At 34.5% G+C, this 23,150-nt stretch overlaps 1 protein-coding gene across 22 annotated transcripts in view; it reads left to right on the top strand.

Moving 5' to 3' along the window:
• The window catches only part of Dscam2 (Down syndrome cell adhesion molecule 2), a 431,544-nt gene that overhangs the window by 201,792 nt on the left and 206,602 nt on the right, over positions 1-23,150 (top strand). For all 22 annotated transcript variants that reach the window (XR_011156457.1, XR_011156456.1, XR_011156462.1 and 19 more), the window contains exon 10: positions 19,040-19,312. Coding sequence is in view for 15 of the 22 variants with exons in the window: in XM_069036617.1 (XP_068892718.1) it covers positions 19,040-19,312 (273 nt within the window). In the remaining 7 variants the exon portion in view is untranslated. The remainder of the gene's footprint in view (positions 1-19,039; positions 19,313-23,150) is intronic.

Consider the following 23,150-nt stretch of genomic DNA (forward strand, 5'->3'; position numbering starts at 1 on the left):
ATAAAATAGTGTACAAACCTCGGTGGGAATGTGTTTCATTCCTGTCTCGAGCATTAGTTCACCTCGGCTACGCCTTGGCAAACTATCTTAACTCTCGACAGGAATGAAACACTTCCCACCTGGGTATGTAATCTACTATTAAATGGATGATACTTTTTGGCTTTTAAAATGCGATGTATTGAAGCTCTAGACACTTCAACGTTCAGGAGTTGGGAAATATTTCGCACACTGCTGGTTGGATGCTCTTCAAAAGCTTGAATTATTCTTATTTCTTCGTTCCCAGTGACGTGTTTTGTCCTTACCCGATTTAATTCACTTACGCTCCCTGTGTCTTCAAATAAATTGACCACTCTCTGTACCTTAAATTTTGTGAAGTCTTCATTTGAATAGCGTTCCACAAGAAGTCGAACTGTGTCGTTTAAGTTCTTACGACACTCTCCATAGGTAAAAAATATTTCCTTTCTCAACAATAGTGAAATTTCTGCCATGGTTGTCCACTTTTGACTTTTCTAATAAAGCGCGCCAACTTTTGACAGAATTTAAGGGGTGCACAAAATGTTGCTTGGCAACTTTTCATCAATTGTTTCAAATGCCTTCAAAATTTAGATCAAATTTTTAACAACTAAATCTAGCTTTTTCGTTGAATCAGAAGAGCGATTTAGTTAATTGTTTGTGCAGACACCTATTTTTTAATGTTTAACAATTTAATAATAATTAGGTACGCTTAATTTTCAATAAAATAAAAGAAACGTGTTAAAATTACATTTTTTAACTTGAGGTAATTTTATTATATTGAATCTTCACCGTCTAACATATCTGCATTTTAAATTTCATAAAAATCCGTTGGCAAATAACCGAGATATTAAGCTCGAAAGTCTTAGCTGAGACACCCTCTATAATGAGCAACTTTCTCTCGATTGTATGGAGTAAAGTGGGTCTTTTTTCCCCTTGGGCAAAAAACCATAGCCAACTCAAGCTTTTAGGCATCTTTTTTCCCCTTGGGCAAAAAACCAAGGCAACTCAACCTTTTATAATACATATTTATTTCGAATTAATTTTTTTTCTTACTCGAGGTGCAGTTTGTAGCCCGAAGGTGAAAGCCTGAGGGTCCTACAGAGTACCGAGCGTAACAAGCATGCATTTCCGAAGCGCTTATGCTGTTTTTTTCACGACCCAACAATTTTAATTGAAATAAGTCAAACGTTTCAAAATAATGATTAACTGTCAACATGACACTTCAATTTAGCTTGACAGTTAGTGATAATTAACAAATTTTTGGCTTTGTTCTATGAAAATCGATGACTCTAATAAATTCTATTTATCTTATTTTGTCAACTTTTTGGAAATCTCAACTGGGTTGCCACCCTAGCTTCTGAGTCTCATCAGCGAAATAATTTTTACTCTATTAAAATACGACATTGGGCCATAATTTTGAATGTTTATAATAAAACTTTGACATTTTTTTAATTGGCGTTTTATTGACATTGGCCCTAATTAAGCCGGCAAAATTTTTAATTTGTGACAGTAGCGGGAAATTTCAAAATGACCTTGACGACCAATATTTATTGCTCGCGACTGTACCTTGGGAGTGAATGATTTTTACCCTCAGTGTTTTGTAGAACCCTCGGGCTACAAACTGCACCTCGGGTAAAAATCATGCACTTCACTCCCTCGGTGCATAATATTCCTGATAATCATCACTAGTGAAAATAACCGATAATTTTCACATATGATGAATAATTAGGAAATTTCGTTCTGATTGGTCCAGAAATGACAAATCGTGCATTTTTATTGGAGAATTTGATGTGAGTTGAATAGTCAGTTATAATACAACGATAATTGTAGCAACCACGGCGATTTTGAATATACTGTAATGATTTGAATACATTACTTTTTCCGCCAAATATTTGAACCTGCGCAAAACGGTAACAAATGTGGTCGTGATCGTCATCGAATCGGAGGAGCCCTACGTTGTGATTTTCTTTTGGCGGAAAAGGTTCGGAATGCAAACGGTGAGGGTTCCAGTTGGAAGAGTGCCGCAAATAAAACACACATGTGAGGGACGCAAAATACCTTTTATTAAAAATGTCTGTAATAACTTTGATGAAAAAGAAATTGGAACGAATACAAAGGACAGAAATTAAGTTTAACGAAGTACAAGAAATTAACTAGTTGAGTACATCACAAAGATAAACGACAAGATGAATGCAACAATATTTAAAATAACAGAAAAACGGGCACATGACAGACAAAATGACAGTTTAAAGCTTGCAAACCAAGTAAACAAATTATAAGGCAGTTATTACAGACAGGGACGGATGAAAAACCCTCTTCAAAAACCGTATCCCAGGTATTACTCATATTTTACAATTCGATTAATGACAAAAACAATGTTTAACTCGGAACTACGCGGTCAAGGTACGCCAACGGGAACTTAGAGCTGGAGGTAACAAACTTTCGGTCGCGAGGGGACTCAGAAGAATTATCTGAATCATCTTGAAATCAAGCGACGTTTATAGATATTCGGGGTATTAATGAACGTCGGACTATTTCACCGACCCAGCAAGAGTGACAGAGCGTTTCGGGGTCGTACGAGTAGCATTCCTAGACCGCAGCCGCAAAGACCTAGGTCCGCCGTCCCCAACCAACCGTTTCCGGACAAAACCCCTAAGTCCCTATAACCGTCGACGGAAGCTTCACGAAAACATCCCGACGCCGCTCCCGCAAAGACTAAGGTCCGTCCCCGCTAACGGCTCTAAATAACCGTAGCTTCCACAGCAATTTACAAAAAAAAACCCCACGACTTCCTGATTGTCACCTAGCTCCCACAGGGCGCACTTACAACATTTTACTTTAACTTTTCCGAAATCTAGCAACAGCACGAAGGAATAACCAGAGTTTAATTCGATCGAACAAAGCGTAACATTAAACGATGAGAAAATTCAACAAAACAAAGCGCAACATGAAACAATGATAAAATACACAAAACATAACGCAACATTAAACAAGGATAACATAAGCAAAACAAACCGCAACATTAAACAACGAGGAAATAAAAGAGAACAAAATGTGAAGTTAAATAACGATAGAATAGAACCACTTTGAATGGCTCAAATATCAGTAAACAACATAAATCACGAATACAATAATCGCTGGTTAATGTTAAACAAAAAGGATGGCGGGTCGAGTGCCGTTAAAATAAAATGTTAGTGAAGAAAAAAAGAAAACAAAATGGACGCTCGCGGTTCGGACGACGGCTCCTAATTTCCGAAATTACAAGATTACAAAAAAAAAGAACCTCCCGGGAGAAAGATAACGCTTAAAATTAACGAATGGGCGCTTCTTAAAGCAACAGCATGCAACAAAATGAAATCTACAACATACCCTTACCACGTGGTCCTGGCCCCAAAACAAAACACAAAAAAAAGGCAACGAAAGTGGGATAAATTACCCAGGTGAATTAAAAACGTTGAATTCTTTACGGGGACACAAAATATCTACTCGGAACGGTAGTGTAATCGGTTCAGATGTAACTTACAGATTTTTGGAATATTGGATCGCTCTTCGCAAGGTCTGTTCGTTTCGAAAAACCAAACAAAAGTGACCTACCCCCTTCAACCACCCGCGCGAGCCCGTCTCCTCCCCGCTATATTTCCGCTAGTAGTTCCCAGTCTAGCCGCTAGTACCTTCACATTTGGCGCGCTGTTGTGGCGGTACCGGAAACTTAAAATTTAAATTTTAAACTGGGTCACTACAATACGAACCTTTGTACATTCGAATATGCAAAGCCTTTGTATTTTCGCTTGCCGCCTTAACTTACAATTTTTTTTTCGGCCTCCCAATCTGGGAAATATAGTGTTACCTTACACTTTAGGTCAAGGGAGCTGCGATTTCCCGAACAATGTCAAAAATTTCTAGTGGAGTGTGGGAAAAATCTGGTGGAGTGCGGGAAAAATGTGCGGACACCGTTAATTTATTCTTTTCACAGTTACTTTAAAATTAAAGTGTCCATACGTTACTTTAATTTATTGTAAAAAAAACCAGATTTCCCTGTATAATGTTTCCGATAAATGTGTTTGTTTAATTTATATCGACCAATAAAGAATCATAATCGTAACAGGGAAAATGCAACCTATTGGGTTGGCAGCTGTATATGTCAAAAAGTTTGACAATTGTTATTTCATAAATATGCAAAATAGCACAATAAAACAAAACCACAGAAGTTGATACATGGTTTTGTGTACCTACTTTATCCAGTACTATCTGTTAGTGCTAAAGTGCAACTGGAAAATAAAAATACAGGGTGCGTCTGCTTAAACTTTATATTTGAATATCTTCGTTATTTTAAATGACTGCTCAATGATATTTAGTCTTAATAAAGGCTGCATTGCCCTCTTTACATAGGCACTACAAAAATTAACAAGGATCTGGACAGAAGAGAAAAAAAGAAAAAAATTAATGAAAAAAATTTATTTTCAGCATTTTCTAACATTATAACTTTTAACATGCATATCAAATGTTTCTGTGTAGATTTTCTGCCTAATAATCATCCTAGTGCTTATTATTGACCAATACATTAATGTTAAATAAAGACAATTTCCAGACTTCATTCACCAGTGTGTATTTACGTAAAAAAGTACTTCACGGCTTACTGATTTACAAAAAAAAAAACAATTAATTTATTATTTGACAACGTCAAAGTAAAAAAGTTTGTGAAATCTTTGAAATAATCTTTTATACAAGATGTTGTTCTCACAGCAAGAGAAAATTAATATTATTTTTACGTATGGAGAGTGTCACAGGTGCTATCGAGTCGCAGCAAGAGTTCTTCAGGCCCGTCAAGAAAATTATAAATTTTTCGAAATGAATATCAGATGAATTGTAAAGCTGTTTGAAGATACTGGCAGTGTTAAAGAATTGCCACGAGTAAGGGATGCACTCCCCAAAAATATTAACTTTCAAAATGCCGTTGTTGATTAGGTAACTGAAAATCCACACACAAGCACAAGAGCAGTAGCGGCTACACTGAATGTCTCACAAAGCACGATTATTAGAACTTTAAAGTCTTTGAAATTTCATCCATATGAAATGATCCTGCAACTGCAACTTCACGGAGTTTTTATTCCAGAATTGAAAGGTGTGTGGAACTTAATGGTCGAAATAAATTTTGAGCATCTTATTTAGTTATAATTATTTTGAGTACATTTTTTAAATTTTCTTTGGTGCTAATTGTGTTACATTGTTGAATTTATTGCAGATATTTTAATTGTTATTATTTAGGATGTGCTTAAATTATTTATTCACCTTCACCCCCTCTTTAAGCTTGACGCACCCACTTCCATGATAGCCACTTTTATAAATAAAAACAAAAAAAAATTAGGAGGATACCGGGTACCCCATGATTCATTGTTTAAAAAATAAAATTAATAACATTTAAATTCGTTTTATTGAAAACTTACTTTAAAATAGTTTAAGTAAATTTTTCCAGAGAAGACTGATCCCTAGGATACAGACGTACCTACACCGGGGTTTGTACATACATACCCATTTGAATTTTTATTGTATTTTACCGAATCGTTCAGAAATAAAAGAATTTTAAATAAGATAACAATGCCCCGTCAAATTGACGTATCTAAATTATTTGCTGAAAAATGAGTAATCTGTGAAACAAATTCGTAACAACTTTTTACGCATAAACTCTGTTTTGAACACAGCTGGAAAATTAGTTCTTTTTAACACTAATTTATTGCGTAGTCATCAGTAAAAGTGTAATAAAAACAATACAGGGAGATACAGAGGCCACAGCTGAATATGTTATACTCCGTAATCTGAGAAAAAGCCAAAAAGAAATAAAATTTACTGCGGTTATTTTTCAAATAGCTCTGTATCCTTGCAGGTTTCGTTAACTTTTGTTAAGCACATGTCAAGAGGCCATTGAGATATATAATATTGCTAAATATTGTTTACCTTAATTGATAATTAAAAAAGATATTCGGATATAAAGTTTAGTAGACGCACCCTGTATACTAAACATTCTAACCTCAAAATCTTGTATTCACCTGAAGAAAGATGATTCGTTTTTACCAGGAAGTAGTGGTTAAGTACAAGACATTTTAATAATTTGCAACATTATTAACATAATTTATTTTGTAAAATTACAGTTATTGTAAACATTATTGTTACAATTCTCCACTTGAGAGAACAATGCAGAAATTATTTGGTTACTGTCAGCTTTCAGCTTTATTACTTCTGGGTTGAATGTCAATATGTTGTACTGGTGCTCCTCTTACGGTACTGGTGATGGAATTGTCAATGCTAGTGGTTATATTGGAAGCAACTGCTAAAAATTTAAGTACCTAGATTAAAGCACTGTATCGAAGTTTGTGACACAACTCACCATTGTTTGAGCTGTAGCTGCAACACAGTACATTTTGTTTTTGATGTTGTAGGAAGGCCATCAGTCATCACGAATCGTTTTATTTTTTAACCTGACTTCCATATATTTCTTCACAGTTGCAACCCAGTTTGGATTGGTAATGGCAAATGATCTACAAATATTGGTTTTTGTGTCAGTTATCAATATAATATCTTCTCTTGACATTTTCCATTTTCAGAGTATACAGGGTGTTTCTGAAATACGTGTGTTAATTTTATGGAACTTTTCTCTATAACATTTTGTAAAATTTTGCCCCACAATTTTTACCAAAGTCGTTTTGTGTGATTAACTAGTTTCTATTTTTTGTAACCATGAGAATCTAAATTTTGATTATTTTTTTCTATAACAATGGAACTTTTTAATAAAGCTCTGATTCTATCACAACAGAAAATTTTCGCCCTTACCCACAGGCGGGTATACACTTAATTTATTCCAAATTGTAAATCAATTTGTATTGCTTTTTCGTAAAAATGTAATAGAGAAAATTTCCATGATTTGACGCGTTCTTCCACTGGTTAAAATTAACACACGTATTTCAGAGACACCTGTATAACTCCTTTCGGAGGCAGGCACCAAAAACACCTATTAATAAAACTCTGTAATAAATTATGGCTTATTAAAAATTTGTGAATTAAAGAATAGTTATTACATACTTTCATGAGAAGAAATTGTCTTATGTAACGTTCTTTCGATTTTGTGGTAATAGTTCAGAATTTAGTCCTGCCACTAATCGTGCTGCTTCTGGTGTCACATTTAATTCACTTTCTGAACTAGACATTTTTTCAGTCGATTAACACACGAGAATTAAATTTTCAAGCACTAACAATGAAAATTTAACCTAATAATCACAGCAAATAATTTGTTAGGAAAAAAACAAATGAGCGGTCACCGTGGTCAAGGAATTGATTCCACAGCATTCGATTCTTTATTGACGATATCAAATTCTACAATAAAATTAGTCTTGATTTTTAAAAAATTTAATATTTTGGTCAGCCGAAAAGTCTAATACCGTATGTTTCAAAAAATTTCTGGTCAAGTAGGTTCTGAAAAACAAAAGCATTAAAAACGTATGGCGTAACTTGAATATTCAGGTGGAAATGTGTTTATCACAATAATTGTTTTGAATGAACTGTCATAAAATGGCAATTTCAAAAAAAGCTTGAGAACGGTTCTTTTCCCCTACGATTCTACGAGAATTGGGGTTGGCCGTTGGCGTTGGCGCCAAGATTTCATATTGCAGTACCGCGGAGGCGCAGACGATCGCTTATTTGCTTCGGATTAAAGTTAGGTATACTGTGGTTAGGTTATCTACCCGGCACGGCCGCGCAACAACAATATCAACAAAAGCCAATAAACCCGGGCAATATGTGTAAACAAGTAATGTAACAACAATAAATAAATAAATAAACAATAATTAACAATCATGTGTTTTAAATTACTCTAGAGCAAGTGTTAAAAATGATAGCCTTGAGCTTCGATGCACATTGGAAGACACCTCTTTATCAAGCAGCATAGGAGCAAAAAATTGCCACAAATAACGAAGAGTCTCGCGTGCTGTAGCCCCGTCTTATTGAAAATACCCTTGAGCCAGTTGGAGTTGATTGTGAAAACATCAAGAATGTTGTTCCGGTATCTTTCAGCTGTTACTGAATCTTCAAGATCCTTTCGAACAATCCTTTGACAAATTGACACTGATAACTCAGTCTGCTGCGACAGTTGCCTGAGAGATAATTGGGGTTCGTCTTTCACGTTTGACAGTCTCAATATTTTCCTCAGTACGAACTTTGGGTCGAGCACTTCTGCTGAACACTGTCATTTTCTCGAAATGTGTGAAGTGTGTGACCATTGGAAAAATAAGGTTCAATCATGAATATCTGTTGTTCAGGAGTGAAAATCATTCTCATAGATAACATTTTGCGAACAAAATTATTACGGCAATTAATGACGTTTTTGACAGTTCAGTTATTATTTGACAAGCTGCGCCATACGTTTTTAATGCTTTTGTTTTGCAGGACCTACTTGACCAGAAATTTTTTGAAACATACGGTACAAATGTCGTACTGGAGGTATTTTCCGGCGCTCCAACTAATCAGGCACTCGGCTGCGCCATCGTGGCCGAAACCAGTTGTCGCGCCGGAAAATTCACCTCCCGTACTCTAATGTAAATAACTAATTGCGCTAGCCGTCACATCAAATCGCTCTGCTACTGAATGCGCCCAATCTGTTTCGGTTTCGGGGACCTGTTTATTTATTTTTTAAATTTATTATTCATGATATAGTCTACCTGTATACAACTCGAGGATGGAAAATTCTCGATAATGCTCGGCGTGTTACCTGAAACACCACTCGATCTATGATCTCGTGTCTCGTATAATCGAGAATTTTCAATGCTCTAGTTGTATAATACAGGGTTATTCTAAATAATTGTAGTTGAAGTAGGCCATGCCCATGTTATTACATTTTTGCCGCTTTCATGTGAACTGTCAGTTTTCTTGCTGTCCCTGACATTTTTTATGTGAAAAGTGCGGTGATGAGATTTTTATTTATTTTTGTTAAATTAACGATTGAATCTAGAAATATTGAGTTGTTTTGCAATAAATTTTAAAAATATTGAGTTGTTTTGCATCCAGTTTAACTCTCCTGTGTGAACGGTGTGGACTCACTTATTCACATCATTTTGATGTTTTTTTATGTGGAGCGGCAACCATAAATTTTACATTCAGTTTTCACGCCTACTTCCAATAAAATAGCAGATATTTACTTTCGTAGCCTAGCAACGGCAAATTCGAGCAAATATTCCACTAGCGAAAATATAACTGACTATTGCCCTCAGAAAATTTAAACCAATCATATTAATGCATATTAAAGAAATAACCTAGCAACGGACGAATATCAGTGAATATTCTGCTCTAGTGCAATATCCGCGAATCCAAAAATTTTTTGGTGATGTTCATGATTCAGTTTTTAAATAACTGCTTATCTTCATGTGAAATTTTCTTCGGGCAATAGTCGAAGGTAAAATAACAAGCCCTAGGGCCAGTTTACAAAAGCGAAATTAAATTAATCGTAATCAGATGCAAGATTAACTGAACACGTGATCACATTGAACCAATCGAACTTTCGGATTCATGAGTTAATCGCGGATTAAAATTTAATTCGAATTATAGTATATTACATACCGAGGAGGAAAGTGCTCCATTCCTGTCGAGAGAACAATAGTTTACCGAGAGGCTTACCCTCGAGGTGAACTAGTTCTCGAGACACAGGAATGGACTTTCGCCGAGGTTTGTATACTATTTTATTCACAATCAATCATTTAATAAAACAAGCAACATTATAATAATAAAAAATAAATAAAAACCAACCTCCGTAATATTATCGTTTATTTCGGCAAAATATTAAAACTTAGTAGGCGCGCACGATCGAGATTGTATTAAATTTTAGTTCACAAAAGTCAAACCAAATTGACATTTGCTCACATTTTTTAACAAACAAAGTGTGCGATAGTAAAATAGAGTGTACCCTCCCCAGAATTGCGGGAATCCGCACACAAATTAACACTCAATCTTTTACCTGAGAAAAGCAAATTACGATACCAGAAAAAACGTACAGAGATTTTCGCGATTGGCGCGACAGTAGCGCCACCACAGGTCAGTTATGGGTTTCATTACTAACCGCTTACTCATTACTGACTCCTTTTTTCACCATTACTGACCGGTTGATGTGTACACGAGTAATCACTCACTTTCTAACCTTTAAGAGGTTAGAAAAGCTGTACGTTACTAACCGATTGTGAATAAAATATTTTTTTCACTACTAGTAATAAAGTCTAGCGTTATCGGTTGTCATAGAACACTGAGAAGTTTCGTTTTTCTACGTTGGCCTAGTGACAGGTAAATAATTTTTCATTATTAACCAGTGGTGAATAATGGAACAGCCGTCACCTAGCAACGAAAGATTGTCGTCTATTTCATTGGTTAACGTAGACGATTTTCATACCAACTGTCAAGAAATGACAACTCGGACCCGTCGCATCCGACAAAATAATTTTATTAATAATTATTATCAGAAAGGGTTTTAACGTATCTAGTAGTGAAAAAAATAGTATATAAACCACGGTGGAGAAGTCCCTTATAGCCTTCGCGCCTTACAACCCTCGGCGCGCCTCGGGCTCTAATCTTGGCGCTCTGGTTATAATCATGAACTTCTTCACCTTGGTATATAATATACTATAATTCCCTTTCTATAAACTGGCCCCTAATTTTTTTTTCGGATAATTTTTCAATTTTACGAAAACTTTGCTTTGACAATTGTCTAAAGCAAAAATGTTAAAAAATTAGGTCGCGTTATTTTTGGCAAGATTAATTCCAGAATACAAACTTTAACGTTAATTATTTATTTATAATAGTTATTAAAAACACAATTATTAAAAACAATTTGGGAATCTGACAGGAGTAACATGAAATTTTATTCGCTTTTGACAGAAGACAGACTAGGAGGATGATTTATCCGCGATAAACATTTTTGATTGGATGAAAGCAAGCGCTCTGATTGTCTGAACACGCACGTTTGACTTAGGTATGTGGGAATTAATCTTCCTTAAGGGCCCCATAAACATCGTTCTTTTTCGACCATTTTAACCGACGGGTAAGTCGGTTGGAACGAACGGACAATAAAAGTGATGTATATGTGCGAAAACCGTCGTGATTAACCGTCGTTCCAAAATATCAAATCAGTTTGATTTCTGTCCGGTTTCCCGCCATGCGGTCGGGTAAACACGATGTGTATGGGCTAAAACCGTCGTGTTTTTTCAGTGGCGTCGGCTCGCTAGTTGATACTGTGTTCGTGCATGCATCCAAACAATACAATTTTGCTTTAGAGCCAAAGCCGCCGCCACTGCCAACAAATACGTGCGGTTCATCACGGTAAAGTGTTGAGAACTAAACTGATGTGTGTGTGCATCGTCCGGCTTCGTTTATCGTTCCAACCGACTTACCTGTCGGTTAAAACGGTCGAAAAAGAACGGTGTCTATGGGGCCCTTTATATCCCTCGTGCACGCAATCTGAATATTTCACTCGTGCTACGCTTCGCTTCGCACTCGTTATATTTCCAAAATCATAGCAACTCGTAAAATTCAGTCGAAATCTAATCGGCAATGTCCATGTCACTCGTTATATTACTACTGAGTATTCCACTAGTTGCAGTGAATATTTTAAACTAACTTACTTATTATTTTTATTCAAGGAAATTATTACTTTCTTACAAAGTTAACTGAACAATGAAATCATGTGTAACGCAGATTTGCGAGCTAGCTTTTGAAATATTTTTTATTTTAATCATTGTTTTGTTCATTGAATAGTCTGTTGAATACAATTCGTAGTCAAAGATAGTAGAATATTTTTCCGATGGTGTCACTCATGGTCATTACTCATTACGCTTGCGAACACCATTCGTGCTGCCACCGCAAAAATATTCGACAATCTTTGACTACTCGCTGTTATACATGGTAACTAAAGGAAATCAAAGATTCTCATTGATTTATAAGGTAATGAACGATATAGTCACTATAATTGTTTTATACATAAGACATAAAATGACAATTTCAGGAAAAGCTTGACAATGGTTCTTTTCCTATGATTCTACGAAAATTGACGTTAGACATCCGTGTATAATACTCCCGGACATAGGTCACTTGCGCGCCGCGGTCGGAAAAATCTACGAGTGGGCTTAATCCTACAGCGCGCCAAGTAGTAATATGCTTTTGGCCAGTAGCGCGCGGCGGTCAGTTTACCTGCGAATCACACCTAGGTAACAGATTTATATAAAACACTGAAATGTTAAGGGAAATATTTATATTATTTCTTGCTATATTGGTAACAAACACTTTTTACAAAATCAAATCGGGTGATAGCATTATTCTTACATGTAGAACTTAATTAAATTGGTTACATATTTGTAAGGCTTCCTATATTTCGAATTTTATTTATTGTATTTATCCACCCCTTGAAGATTTTCTCAAATTTCAGAATTCCACAAAACAACCCGACTTTACCTACAGATTTTACTAAGAATGGCAAGATGAAAAGAAACATGTGCATTGCAAAGGGCAATAAGTAGTCCCACCTGTTTAACGGTATAAGTGTATTTTATTATCTTAATCCCTCATTTGCGCGCAAGTGTCCGGTACCTTTTGGGGCCATCAAATTTCTAGCAAAGGGTAAACTGACCGCGGCGCGCTACTGACCAACACCCATACTCCCGCGTCCCGCCGCGCCATTCTATCCTTCTATCCCGCCGTTCGTCTTCGTCGTATACGATACGTAGACTTGCCGTAAAGTGTAAAGGGACGGTCACGGGATCTGCGCGCAAAACTAATTTTTGTAGACGAGTCCATTCGACAGTAAATGGAGGAGATTTGTCAGAGAGTTGTTTAAATCTTCATGTAGTGCTACTTTATTTACGACTTTGCTTTTTACGCTCACCAAGTTTACACAACACCCAACCGAACACTATTACTAAAAGATGATTTTACCTATAATACTTTTATCCACAATTCTGCATGCATAAATTGTGTGTTGGTAAACAAACAGTTTCGTATTTGACAACGTGTAAAATCGGCTTTTTCAAAGTAAGAAACTGAAATTATTTGGAAAAAAAAGTGAGCAATCGGGGAGATGTTTGCTGGGTTCCGGGTTGCAAAAATACCGAAAAAAAGAATCGGTAATTGAAATTTTAATAATGTATTTGACATGCGTACTTGCTATAGTTTGTCCAGCGAGAGATTGGTTGACATAAAAGTCACTAAATTCTACGTAGAGAAAGGAGTAGCTAACTCACGTAAATTTTGAAATATATCCTTCAACCAGAGAACATTTTTGCCCTGAAATTATGCTCTAATTAATCTATTCTAGTGCATTTTGTAGTGTTGGGTTAATTTAATACAATTTAAAATCTCCCAATCTCTCGCTGGACGAAGTTCAACAACAAAGAACCTCTTATTCGTAACAATTAAAAAACAACAATTAATTGTTACTTTTTATACAATAAATAAACAGTTGACGCTTAACGCAGTTAATTTCAATTGCATTAATAATTTACATGATTAATATACAGTATGTCCCCGGATTGAGTTTACAAGAGGAAAAACATTTTTATTTTTGATTTTACTTAAATTAACATTTTTTGTTAAAATTTGGAATTAATTTTTACGTTATAAATTTTATTACAATTGGCCTGGTTTTTTGACAAACAAATTATTACTGTTTCAAAATGTTGTGTTTAGAACAAAGAATTCATTTAATCTAATGTTGGACCGGTTTTTGTCACATAATTACAAAATTTAATGAAAAATTTCCCAACAGTTATGCATCAGGCATGGGTGTTCAGAAGCTTCAACTTCGATACAGGGTTGAATTATGTACAGAAAACGGCGCATAGTTAATAGAATAGTTTTATATTCAATTATCATTTGATTTTTTCAAAAAAAAGGAAAATATTTTTTCTTCATTTTCTTTGATTTTAATGTTAAGTCTTCCTCTGTGTTGAAAAAGACTTTTTAATAACAGAAATGGGAGTTTCAAATGAAGCAAAAAATGTTATTCCTCTGAAGTTTTTGCGTAAAATCAAAAATAATTTTTATTCCCCTCTTGTAAACTCAATCCGGGGACATACTGTATAGTACGATCAAAAAGTCTTTGGATCAGAGTAGCCGTGGAATTAACAAGCTATCTAGGAAATTATTTATTTCAATGATTTTTGACATTTATTTGACAACTTTCAAGTTAGCAAGTTATAATTCAAAATGTTTCAAAGAGAACATACAATTTTTATTATTAAATCATAATGGAAATCGTGGTGAAAATGGTGGTTGGATTTATTCGCCTCGTTTATGTTTAAACGCGTTTGAAATACACGTAAAAAAAATTTTTCTAACACTAATATCTTATAATGTTTTTCTAACACTAATATCTTATACTGTTTCCATGGTGCATTTGAGCTCACACCTTATGTTTCCCATAAAATACGCTTCTCTCTATAAGACACGTCGTCAATAGCAACGTATCTTATAGAGTCATAAAATACGCTCACACATATTATTCAAGTAACATTTTATTCATCATTTTTACAGTAATTATCACAAAAGTGAAAAGTACAATTATTGAATTGGAACTGCCACATTAGCTTCGTGCTCTTGTTCGTAACATCTTCTTCTTTAACTTCTGCTGTTTCATCCAATGCAAGTGCTCGGCCATCGAAAACTGGCAATCTTTACATTTTCTTCAAATGATTTTTGCCGTAGTGTGAATTAACTTTTAATGAAGTTCTACACACTTACCCCATATCAAGAAAAGCCAAAATGACATCTTCCGTTACCTCCGTGATGCTTTTTTTTATTGTTCCGGCCTTGAAACGAAACATACACCTTTTCGTATGCACTTTTAGACTTCATTGGTAACAAATTGCCGCTTTTTTCTTATTTCTTCTGGAACGTTTTGGCACATTTCAACGATGAAAATTGTTTTTTTCAAAATTTGTTGATATTATTACTATAGTACCCATGGCAACCTCCGTATTTTGTGTATTGTGACTGGCCTCGAATAATTTCTGAATTTATTAAAATTTCTGATAAGATGTTAGTGTTAGAAAAAATCTTGAAGACAACGCGTGTTTTATAGTTTAAAAATCTCGATCTATTAAATCCTCGCTCCTTGCGGTCGCTCTGATTTAAACTACGATCTCGATTTTTAAATCGTCTATAAAACACTTGTTGTCTTAATAGCTATTATTTGTTCCCTACTTGTAAACATCAGTTTATGAAGTCACTGTATTCACCTTGAAAATGTCTCTTAACTGGCTAGCATGTAAAATTATACTAGCAAGCGTGTACTGGCTAGCCAGTAAAATTTTACACCCGTGCTCATATGAGTGATGTGCGTTTCCAGAGCAATACGTGTAAAGCTCATACGATTTTTTTTTTCAAATTCCGGAATTTTTAATAGTTTGTATAAGTGATTACAAGTGAGGAACAAATAAAATATTCAACAATACACGCATGGTAACGGTTTTTACTGGCTTCAGAAGGTTATATCCTTCTGTCGCCAGTAAAAACCCTTTTTACCATGCTACTAATGTTAAATACTATTCCATGGTGCATTTGAGCTCACACCTTATGTTTCCCATAAAATACGCTTTTCTCTATAAGACACGTCGTCAATAGCAACGTATCTTATAGAGTCATAAAATACACTCACACATATTATTCAAGTAACATTTTATTCATCATTTTTACAGTAATTATCACAAAAGTGAAAAGTACAATTATTGAATTGGAACTGCCATATTAGCTTCGTGCTCTTGTTCCTAACATCTTCTTCTTCTTCAACTTCTGCTGTTTCATCCAATGCAAGTGCCCGGCCATCGAAAACTGCCAATCTTTACATTTTCTTCAAATGATTCTTGCCGTAGTGTGAATTAACTTTTAATGAAGTTCTACACACTTACCCCATATCAAGAAAAGCCAAAATGACATCTTCCGGCCTTGAAACGAAACATACACCTTTTCGTATGCACTTTTAGACTTCATAACAATAATTTCTGAATTTATTAAAATTTCTGATAAGATGTTAGTGTTAGAAAAAATATTGAAGACAACGCGTGTTTTATAGTTTAAAAATCTCGATCTATTAAATTCTCGCCCCCTGCGTCGCTCTGATTTAAACTACGATCTCGATTTTTAAATCGTCTATAAAACACTTGTTGTCTTAATAGCTATAACCACTTCTCCTTATGTGCCTTTAAAATTTAACATCATGTTATAAATTATTATCTGGTCGACTAAAAGAAAGATTTAGATGTCTCTGAAAGACAAAACTTTACATTACTTTTTATATTAGGTTGATACATTAAGCAGCCAAAATAATTTACAGTTGCGGAGTGCTTCATAACATGTGTCAACATTCTCGAGTTCCTTCGCCCGATCCTCACATAAATGAATAAGAAAATGGTGGAAATTATAACTTGGCAAACAATTATGATAAATAATGCTCAACATAATTATTTTCTTCAAGGGCAAAGGAAAAGAGATGCGTTTACAGATACATGGTTTCATTGAAAAGAAGAAAAATAAATAAACATTATTAATAGGTATACGATGAAAAATGAGTTAACATTGATTTACAATTTGTCGACGGCATATTTTATAGCTTCGACCAAGTCACTGATGGCTTTAGCTAAACTTTTCGTGGATGAAGCCAATGTTTCTTGGTTTTTTATAAGACCAACTGGATTAAAATTGTCTTGCAGCGACACTTGAGGCAATTTCCGTTTTCTTTGTCTCTCTGATAGCTGTTGTGTCATATTACGTGCATCCATTGTTATTGGCTCTGGTTCTGTTATTTAGATAATTTAATAGTATGTTTGAACATCTTCATTATCACTTCCTTCTGCTTCTATGTCTCCCACAAGGTTTATTATATCTCCGCCTATGTTAAGTCCAGGTTCAGAAACGTTTGGTGCATCGTCAATTACAACAATACTACGTATGTAGTATGCTTAAAATTGGTTCTTCGATATCAGTCAGAGGTTTCTCCTTGACTGACCCACCAGCATTTCTTCTTCTGGTATTTGCTTTTAGATCTCCAAAGACCTTAAAAGCATATTTTTGTTGATACTATTTTGTCTGTATAATTCTTCAAGACGAATAAGTAGTAAAATACACGTTTCCACTCTTCTACTGAGCGCTTTGGACCTTCAAGATCATTATTTAATATTGCTTTTAAATTTATTCATTTGCTTTCTACTATCCCAGCTTAATTTTGTAACAGCTTTCTGTTTTCCGCCAAATTCTCCTTATTGTTCTCCAAGAGGGCAACAAGAGCTTCCAGTTGCCGTGTTGTAATGCGTAGTCATGAACGCACGCTCATTTTTTGAATCTTTTAATGATGAAATTGAAAAATATGATGACAGACGTCAAAATTAAATATCAGAACAAGGAGAGATACTATGAGATAGTAAAGGAGAAACGTATTTGTATGATATGACAACGTTGTCAGTGTTAACATGCGTGTTAAAAAAAATAATCTATAACAGTTGCTTTAAAAATTACTTTACAGAATACACATCCATGTTACAATTTTAACAGTTCTGTTATGATTAAATTTTTAACATCCCTGTCAATTTTAACACAAAAGTTACAGAATAGGCCTCATTATCACAAAAGTGAAAAGTACAATTATTGAATTGGAACTGCCACATTAGCTTCGTGCTCTTGTTCCTAACAACTTCTTCTTTAATTTCTGCCGTAATATGAATTAACTTTTAATGAAGTTCTACACACTTACCCCATATCAAGAAAAGCCAAATGACACCTTCCGTTACCTCCGTGATGCTTTTTTTATTGTTCCGGCCTTGAAACGAAACATACACCTTTTCTATGTACCTACTTTTAGACTTCATTGGTAACAAATTGCCCCTTTTTTCTTATTTCTTCTGGAACGTTTTGGCACATTTCAACAATGAAAATATGTCTACAGTAATAACAATGTAGTTAGATTACACAATTATGTAAAATTTTATAAAATATAAAATATTTCTTCTAATTTGTCACTGCTTGAATCTTCTATTGTTCCAAGGACTGACGCTGCATTACCCCGTTGTACTGCAATGCTTATTCTTTGGCTCAAATAAGAAGTTGAGTTTGATTCATTTGTAATCTTCTGTATTTTCTACGCTTCGCTTCGCACTCGTTATATTTCCAAAATCATAGCAACTCGTAAAATTCAGTTGAAATAAATAATCGGCAATGTCCATATCACTCGTTATATTACTACTGAGAATTCAACGCACGTGTCAAAGAACCAATGAACGTTAAGAACTGGACTGAATAACAGCCAATTACGAGCGAGCTTTTTTTGTTAATTCTGTAGGTACAAAATAAATAAGCGATTATTCTACATCCAACCGTTCAATTGTCACCAAATCAACAAATTCACTTTTGACTGTTTAAATATGTCATTATAAAAATTGCAAAAATGGAAGCAAATAGATGGTACTGCTAATACGTAATGTTATAAATACCTATGTTAATGTTAATAAATACCGTTTCGTAAATGTCTGTGGTTCTGGTTTGTTAAATTCTCATGTAAAATACAACTCTTGACATGGACATGTGCGGATTATATTTATCCTGAATTTTAACTCGTTGCTATGATATTTGGAAATACAATTCGTGCTACGCTTCGCTTCGCACTCGTTATATTTCCAAAATCATAGCAACTCGTAAAATTCAGTCGAAATACAATCGGCAATGTCCATGTCACTCGTTATATTACTACTGATTATATCACACCATCACAAGCTGCTCAAATGTTTTATTCTACGGTGAAAATTTCCCATTGCATGATGCGCCACTGTTGTGGTTCCTATAGATTCTCATTTCCCTAAAAAATAAATAAAATTCTCATCACCGCATTTTTCATCTAAAAAATGACAGTGACAGCGACAAAAATTTCGTAACATGGACATGGCCGGCTTCGACTACAATCATTTATAATAACCCTGTATTTACGCGTATGATAAAAAAAATGAAAGTTTTTTGTTAACAGGGATGCCTTACATACGACTGATTCCTAAAGTAACAGCAGTAGCCGGAGAAGCGTTACAACTGAAATGTCCAGTTGCGGGATATCCAATCGAAGAAATCCATTGGGAACGTGGTGGACGAGAACTTCCAGATGATTTGAGGCAGAAAGTTTTAAAAGAAGGTACACTGGTAATAAGTCCTGTTGAAAAGAAGGCGGATTCTGGAGTGTACACTTGTTGGGCTCGAAATAAGCAGGGCCATAGCGCAAGAAGAAGTGGAGAAGTGAATGTCATAGGTCAGATTTTTTTATTATCTTACTAAACACATTTAAAATTTTTATTTTTAAAAAGCAAAATAGTCCTATACTAACCATATTAAAATTAACATTTTACTTTTAAATGTTGTTTAAGTGTACATATTTACAGGTTCTACTTAGATTAATTTTATGTCACAGGTAATAATTGTCGTTTTTCGACAGTCTTCTGTTTTCACACCTACAACTTTTTTAAATTTTTTTGATGCCACAAATTAAAAATTTTCCTACCTTGATTATGCCCAGTGTAATGGCAATTACTGTCATAGAACATATTATAACTTATAAGTTATAAGCCCATTGTGACATTGACGACCAAAATTTATTGCTGTTTATTTTATTTGGACCTAGTCCAATAATTACAGATGATACTTAGGAATATTCTCACAACCAGTTGATTTTTGGAATACCGAATGTCCCAAAACACGCGGAACCGATTAGCAGTCCGTTGTTAAGTAGTCATTATAACATCAGGTAAAAGTGTATCTTCTTTTTGTAGAAGATATGGACCTATTTATTACAATAAATGTGGCAACATTTAAAAACCTTCTATGTTACCCAATTGTCTTCAAATATTATTGTATCCACGGAAATAAAAGAAATAAGAAGAATCAAGGTCATGTTGCCAGGATAGGTTATTTGAGATAAAACCGACATAAAATCACTTCTTTGAAATGCTGCTCGTATATTATTATACGAGTTTAATAAGACGCTTTATTCTTACATGAGTGTGTTTAAAGCACGACGAGCATAGCGAGAAATGCTTTAATGAAACGAAAATATGGTTCATTATTAAACTGTTTTCGATATACAGAGTGATCACAAAAAAACGCCCCAGCTTATATCTTTCTTATTTGAAATTCGATTTCAACGAGCGGTACATCAAATTAAAGGCTTCATGATGTACTATAAACTGGATATAAAATGTTCCCTTAGCAACCCTATCTTACAAGGGTCACGGGTCAACTTAAATTTTTTAAATAGCAACATATATTTTTTTTTGGTACAGTTAGATTCATTACGTTTTTCTAAGTTAAAAAATATAGCACACCCCGTATATTTAAATGTTATTGTAACATAAGAAATAAATAAAATTCAATTACAAATCATTAGGAATAAGTAGAACTTTATTCGTAACAGGCCATGAATTACTTAAGATATTCTTGTAGCCATGGAAACACAAAAAAATAAACTTTTATTTTGAAAATAAACTTTATTTGTCGTAATTTTTGTTTAATTTTGTTTCTCCAATTTACTGTTGTGAAATAAAATGAACAATAATGAAATTGTGGATATGTTGCAAGCATATTTCGGAAATAATAGAAATTACTACTTGCAGAGAAACCCCACCTGAAAGCCTTCTGAATGCCACGCGAAGTGTCTCCAACAAAATGGTGCTCAATTTGAACAGATCAGTTGAAAAAAAAAATTATTGTTATTTTATTGTTTGTATTACTTAATAAATATTGTTTCCATGACTACAAAAATGTGTTCATAAGTAATTCATGGCCTGTTACGAATAAAGTTCTACTATTCCTATTAGAATTAGAAATTAGAATGACATTTAAATATACAGGGTGTACTATATTTTTGAACTCAGAAAAACATAATGAATCTAACTGTACCAAAAAAAATGGATGTTGCCATTAAGAAAAATAAAGTTGACCCTTAACCCTTGAAAGGGAGGATTGCTAAGGGCAATATTTTAAATCCAGTTTATAGTACTTTTTGAATTCTTTAATGTGATATATTACTCGTTGAAATCGGATGTCAAATAAGAAAGATATAAGCTGGGGCGTTTTTTTGTGATCACTCTGTATTAATGAGCCCATTTGTAACGCAAGGTAGATAAAGTAAATAATTGCAAACCTGATGAGAAAAAGTTATCATACCACTGGCTAGTAAAAAAAATACATAATAGTTATTTATTATACGAGCGGGCTAAATGAATGTTTAACGAGCGATGCGTTTAACAGCGCGAGCGGCGAAGCCGCAAGCGCGTTAACATCGCAAGTTAAACATTCATTTAGCCCGTGAGTATAATACAACTGTTTATCCAATTTTGCACTAATAAACCTCTCCAATTTGAGTGTAATTTTTTTTAAATCAAGTCCGAAGCTTGTGTCACTAATCACCTATGATTGTCGAGTCGCTGAGTGTGATTTTTTGTTGCCATGGCTTTATTGACATGAGAAAAAAAAATCGGTGTGACAGTGAATTATTTTATCCAATATTACTTCTAATAAAATTAGGTATTTATGGCGTACACACGTGTAGAAGGTGAAAATCTAGAAAATGGATGATACAATTATGAACAATTGCTTCCCAATACCTGTAATGTATGTATAATTATTGTTTAATACATTTTTATTTATTTTCTTTGACATTTACTTGACATTTTTAAACCGCTAGCGAAATAAAAATTTTAAACCGCTAGAGCAATTAAAATTTTATTCGATTATTCATTAAAGAAGTGCTTTTATCCCCTGTATCTAAGTATTTAAACATGACTTTATAAGGCAAAATTGGATAAAATCTTTTTTTAAATTTAAAATAAGCTTCACCTTTTGAGCCTCCGTATCTTCAAATCTAAAAGATATAGAATTTATTTATTATTTTTGACATTGCCACATTGAGCTGTTCCGCGAATTTTGGGACACCCGTATATTAGCATTTAGTACCTATACTTTGGGAACGAGAAATTGGAACTAACCCATTGTAAGTGTGCAATGGGTTTAGGGCGTAGAGGGATATGGAGGGAGCACTGTTCAAAAAAGTGGCTACGACCGCGCTTTTCTGTAGACCTAATAAAAGGTCTCCAGATGAGCCGAGCGAAACCGAAGTTAACGCAGATATTTCGTCTTTCCAGTGGCGTCCTTTTAACTTTTTTTCTGGGGACAATTTTTGTAGGAATTGTAGGAAGACGACCGTAAATATTTAGTTCAAAATAAAAACAGATCTGAGTTATACAGCTGAAAAAATACAAAAACAATTCACCAACCGGTTCACGTGTAAAAAACTAAATCTCAGTACAATGACGGAACACCGACGCCTATGAAGCATCTGATGCCCAACGACCCTCGTCACGAAATTTCACGAAGTACTGGCGGTCATTTTAAAAGGGGTCATAAAAGGTCTCCGCACAGGTCTCGCGACGTGCCGCTGCCTTTACATTGCCAGCATAGGCAGTGCTCCCTCCATATCCCTCTACGGTTTAGGGTAGGTTGTAAAGATTATAATAACGGAGATTTATGACTATGACTAAGTCTATGAGCACCCTATTCCAGGAGGCACAAACAATCTGCATTTTGCCCATATTCGGCATCCCTTTTTAATAACTAGCAGGTATACTAGACGGCGGGCATAAATTGGACGCTGGCTACCTGACTCTGATTAATCCTACCCTTAAACTGAACGCCCCACAGAGGATTAATATAATTTGACTTGTTTATTTTTTCCATAATGATAAGTAAATATTTGGAAAATTTCATATCAGACTTGGGAAGAAACTCCTGTAAAACTTCAAAGTTTAACTAACGTACAGAACTGTTACGTATCAACATTATACCGTTTTAATTTAGGTGAAATTACAAGATTGCGCTTTGTAAAATGTGTAGCTGATTTATATTCTAATGTAAATAAAGAAATAATTAAATTATAAAATATGCACTATACAGGGTGTTAGGTAAATGTCATGTCAAACTTTAAAGAGAGTATCAGAATGCTGATCAGATACAAAAAGTCCTCAACAAAGTACACCAACTCGTTGAGAACCACTGAAAATAGTATTATTGCAATCACTACTACCGCAAAAAATTTA

This window comes from Tenebrio molitor, chromosome 1 (assembly GCF_963966145.1).
Source record: "Tenebrio molitor chromosome 1, icTenMoli1.1, whole genome shotgun sequence".
NCBI lineage: Eukaryota > Metazoa > Arthropoda > Insecta > Coleoptera > Tenebrionidae > Tenebrio > Tenebrio molitor.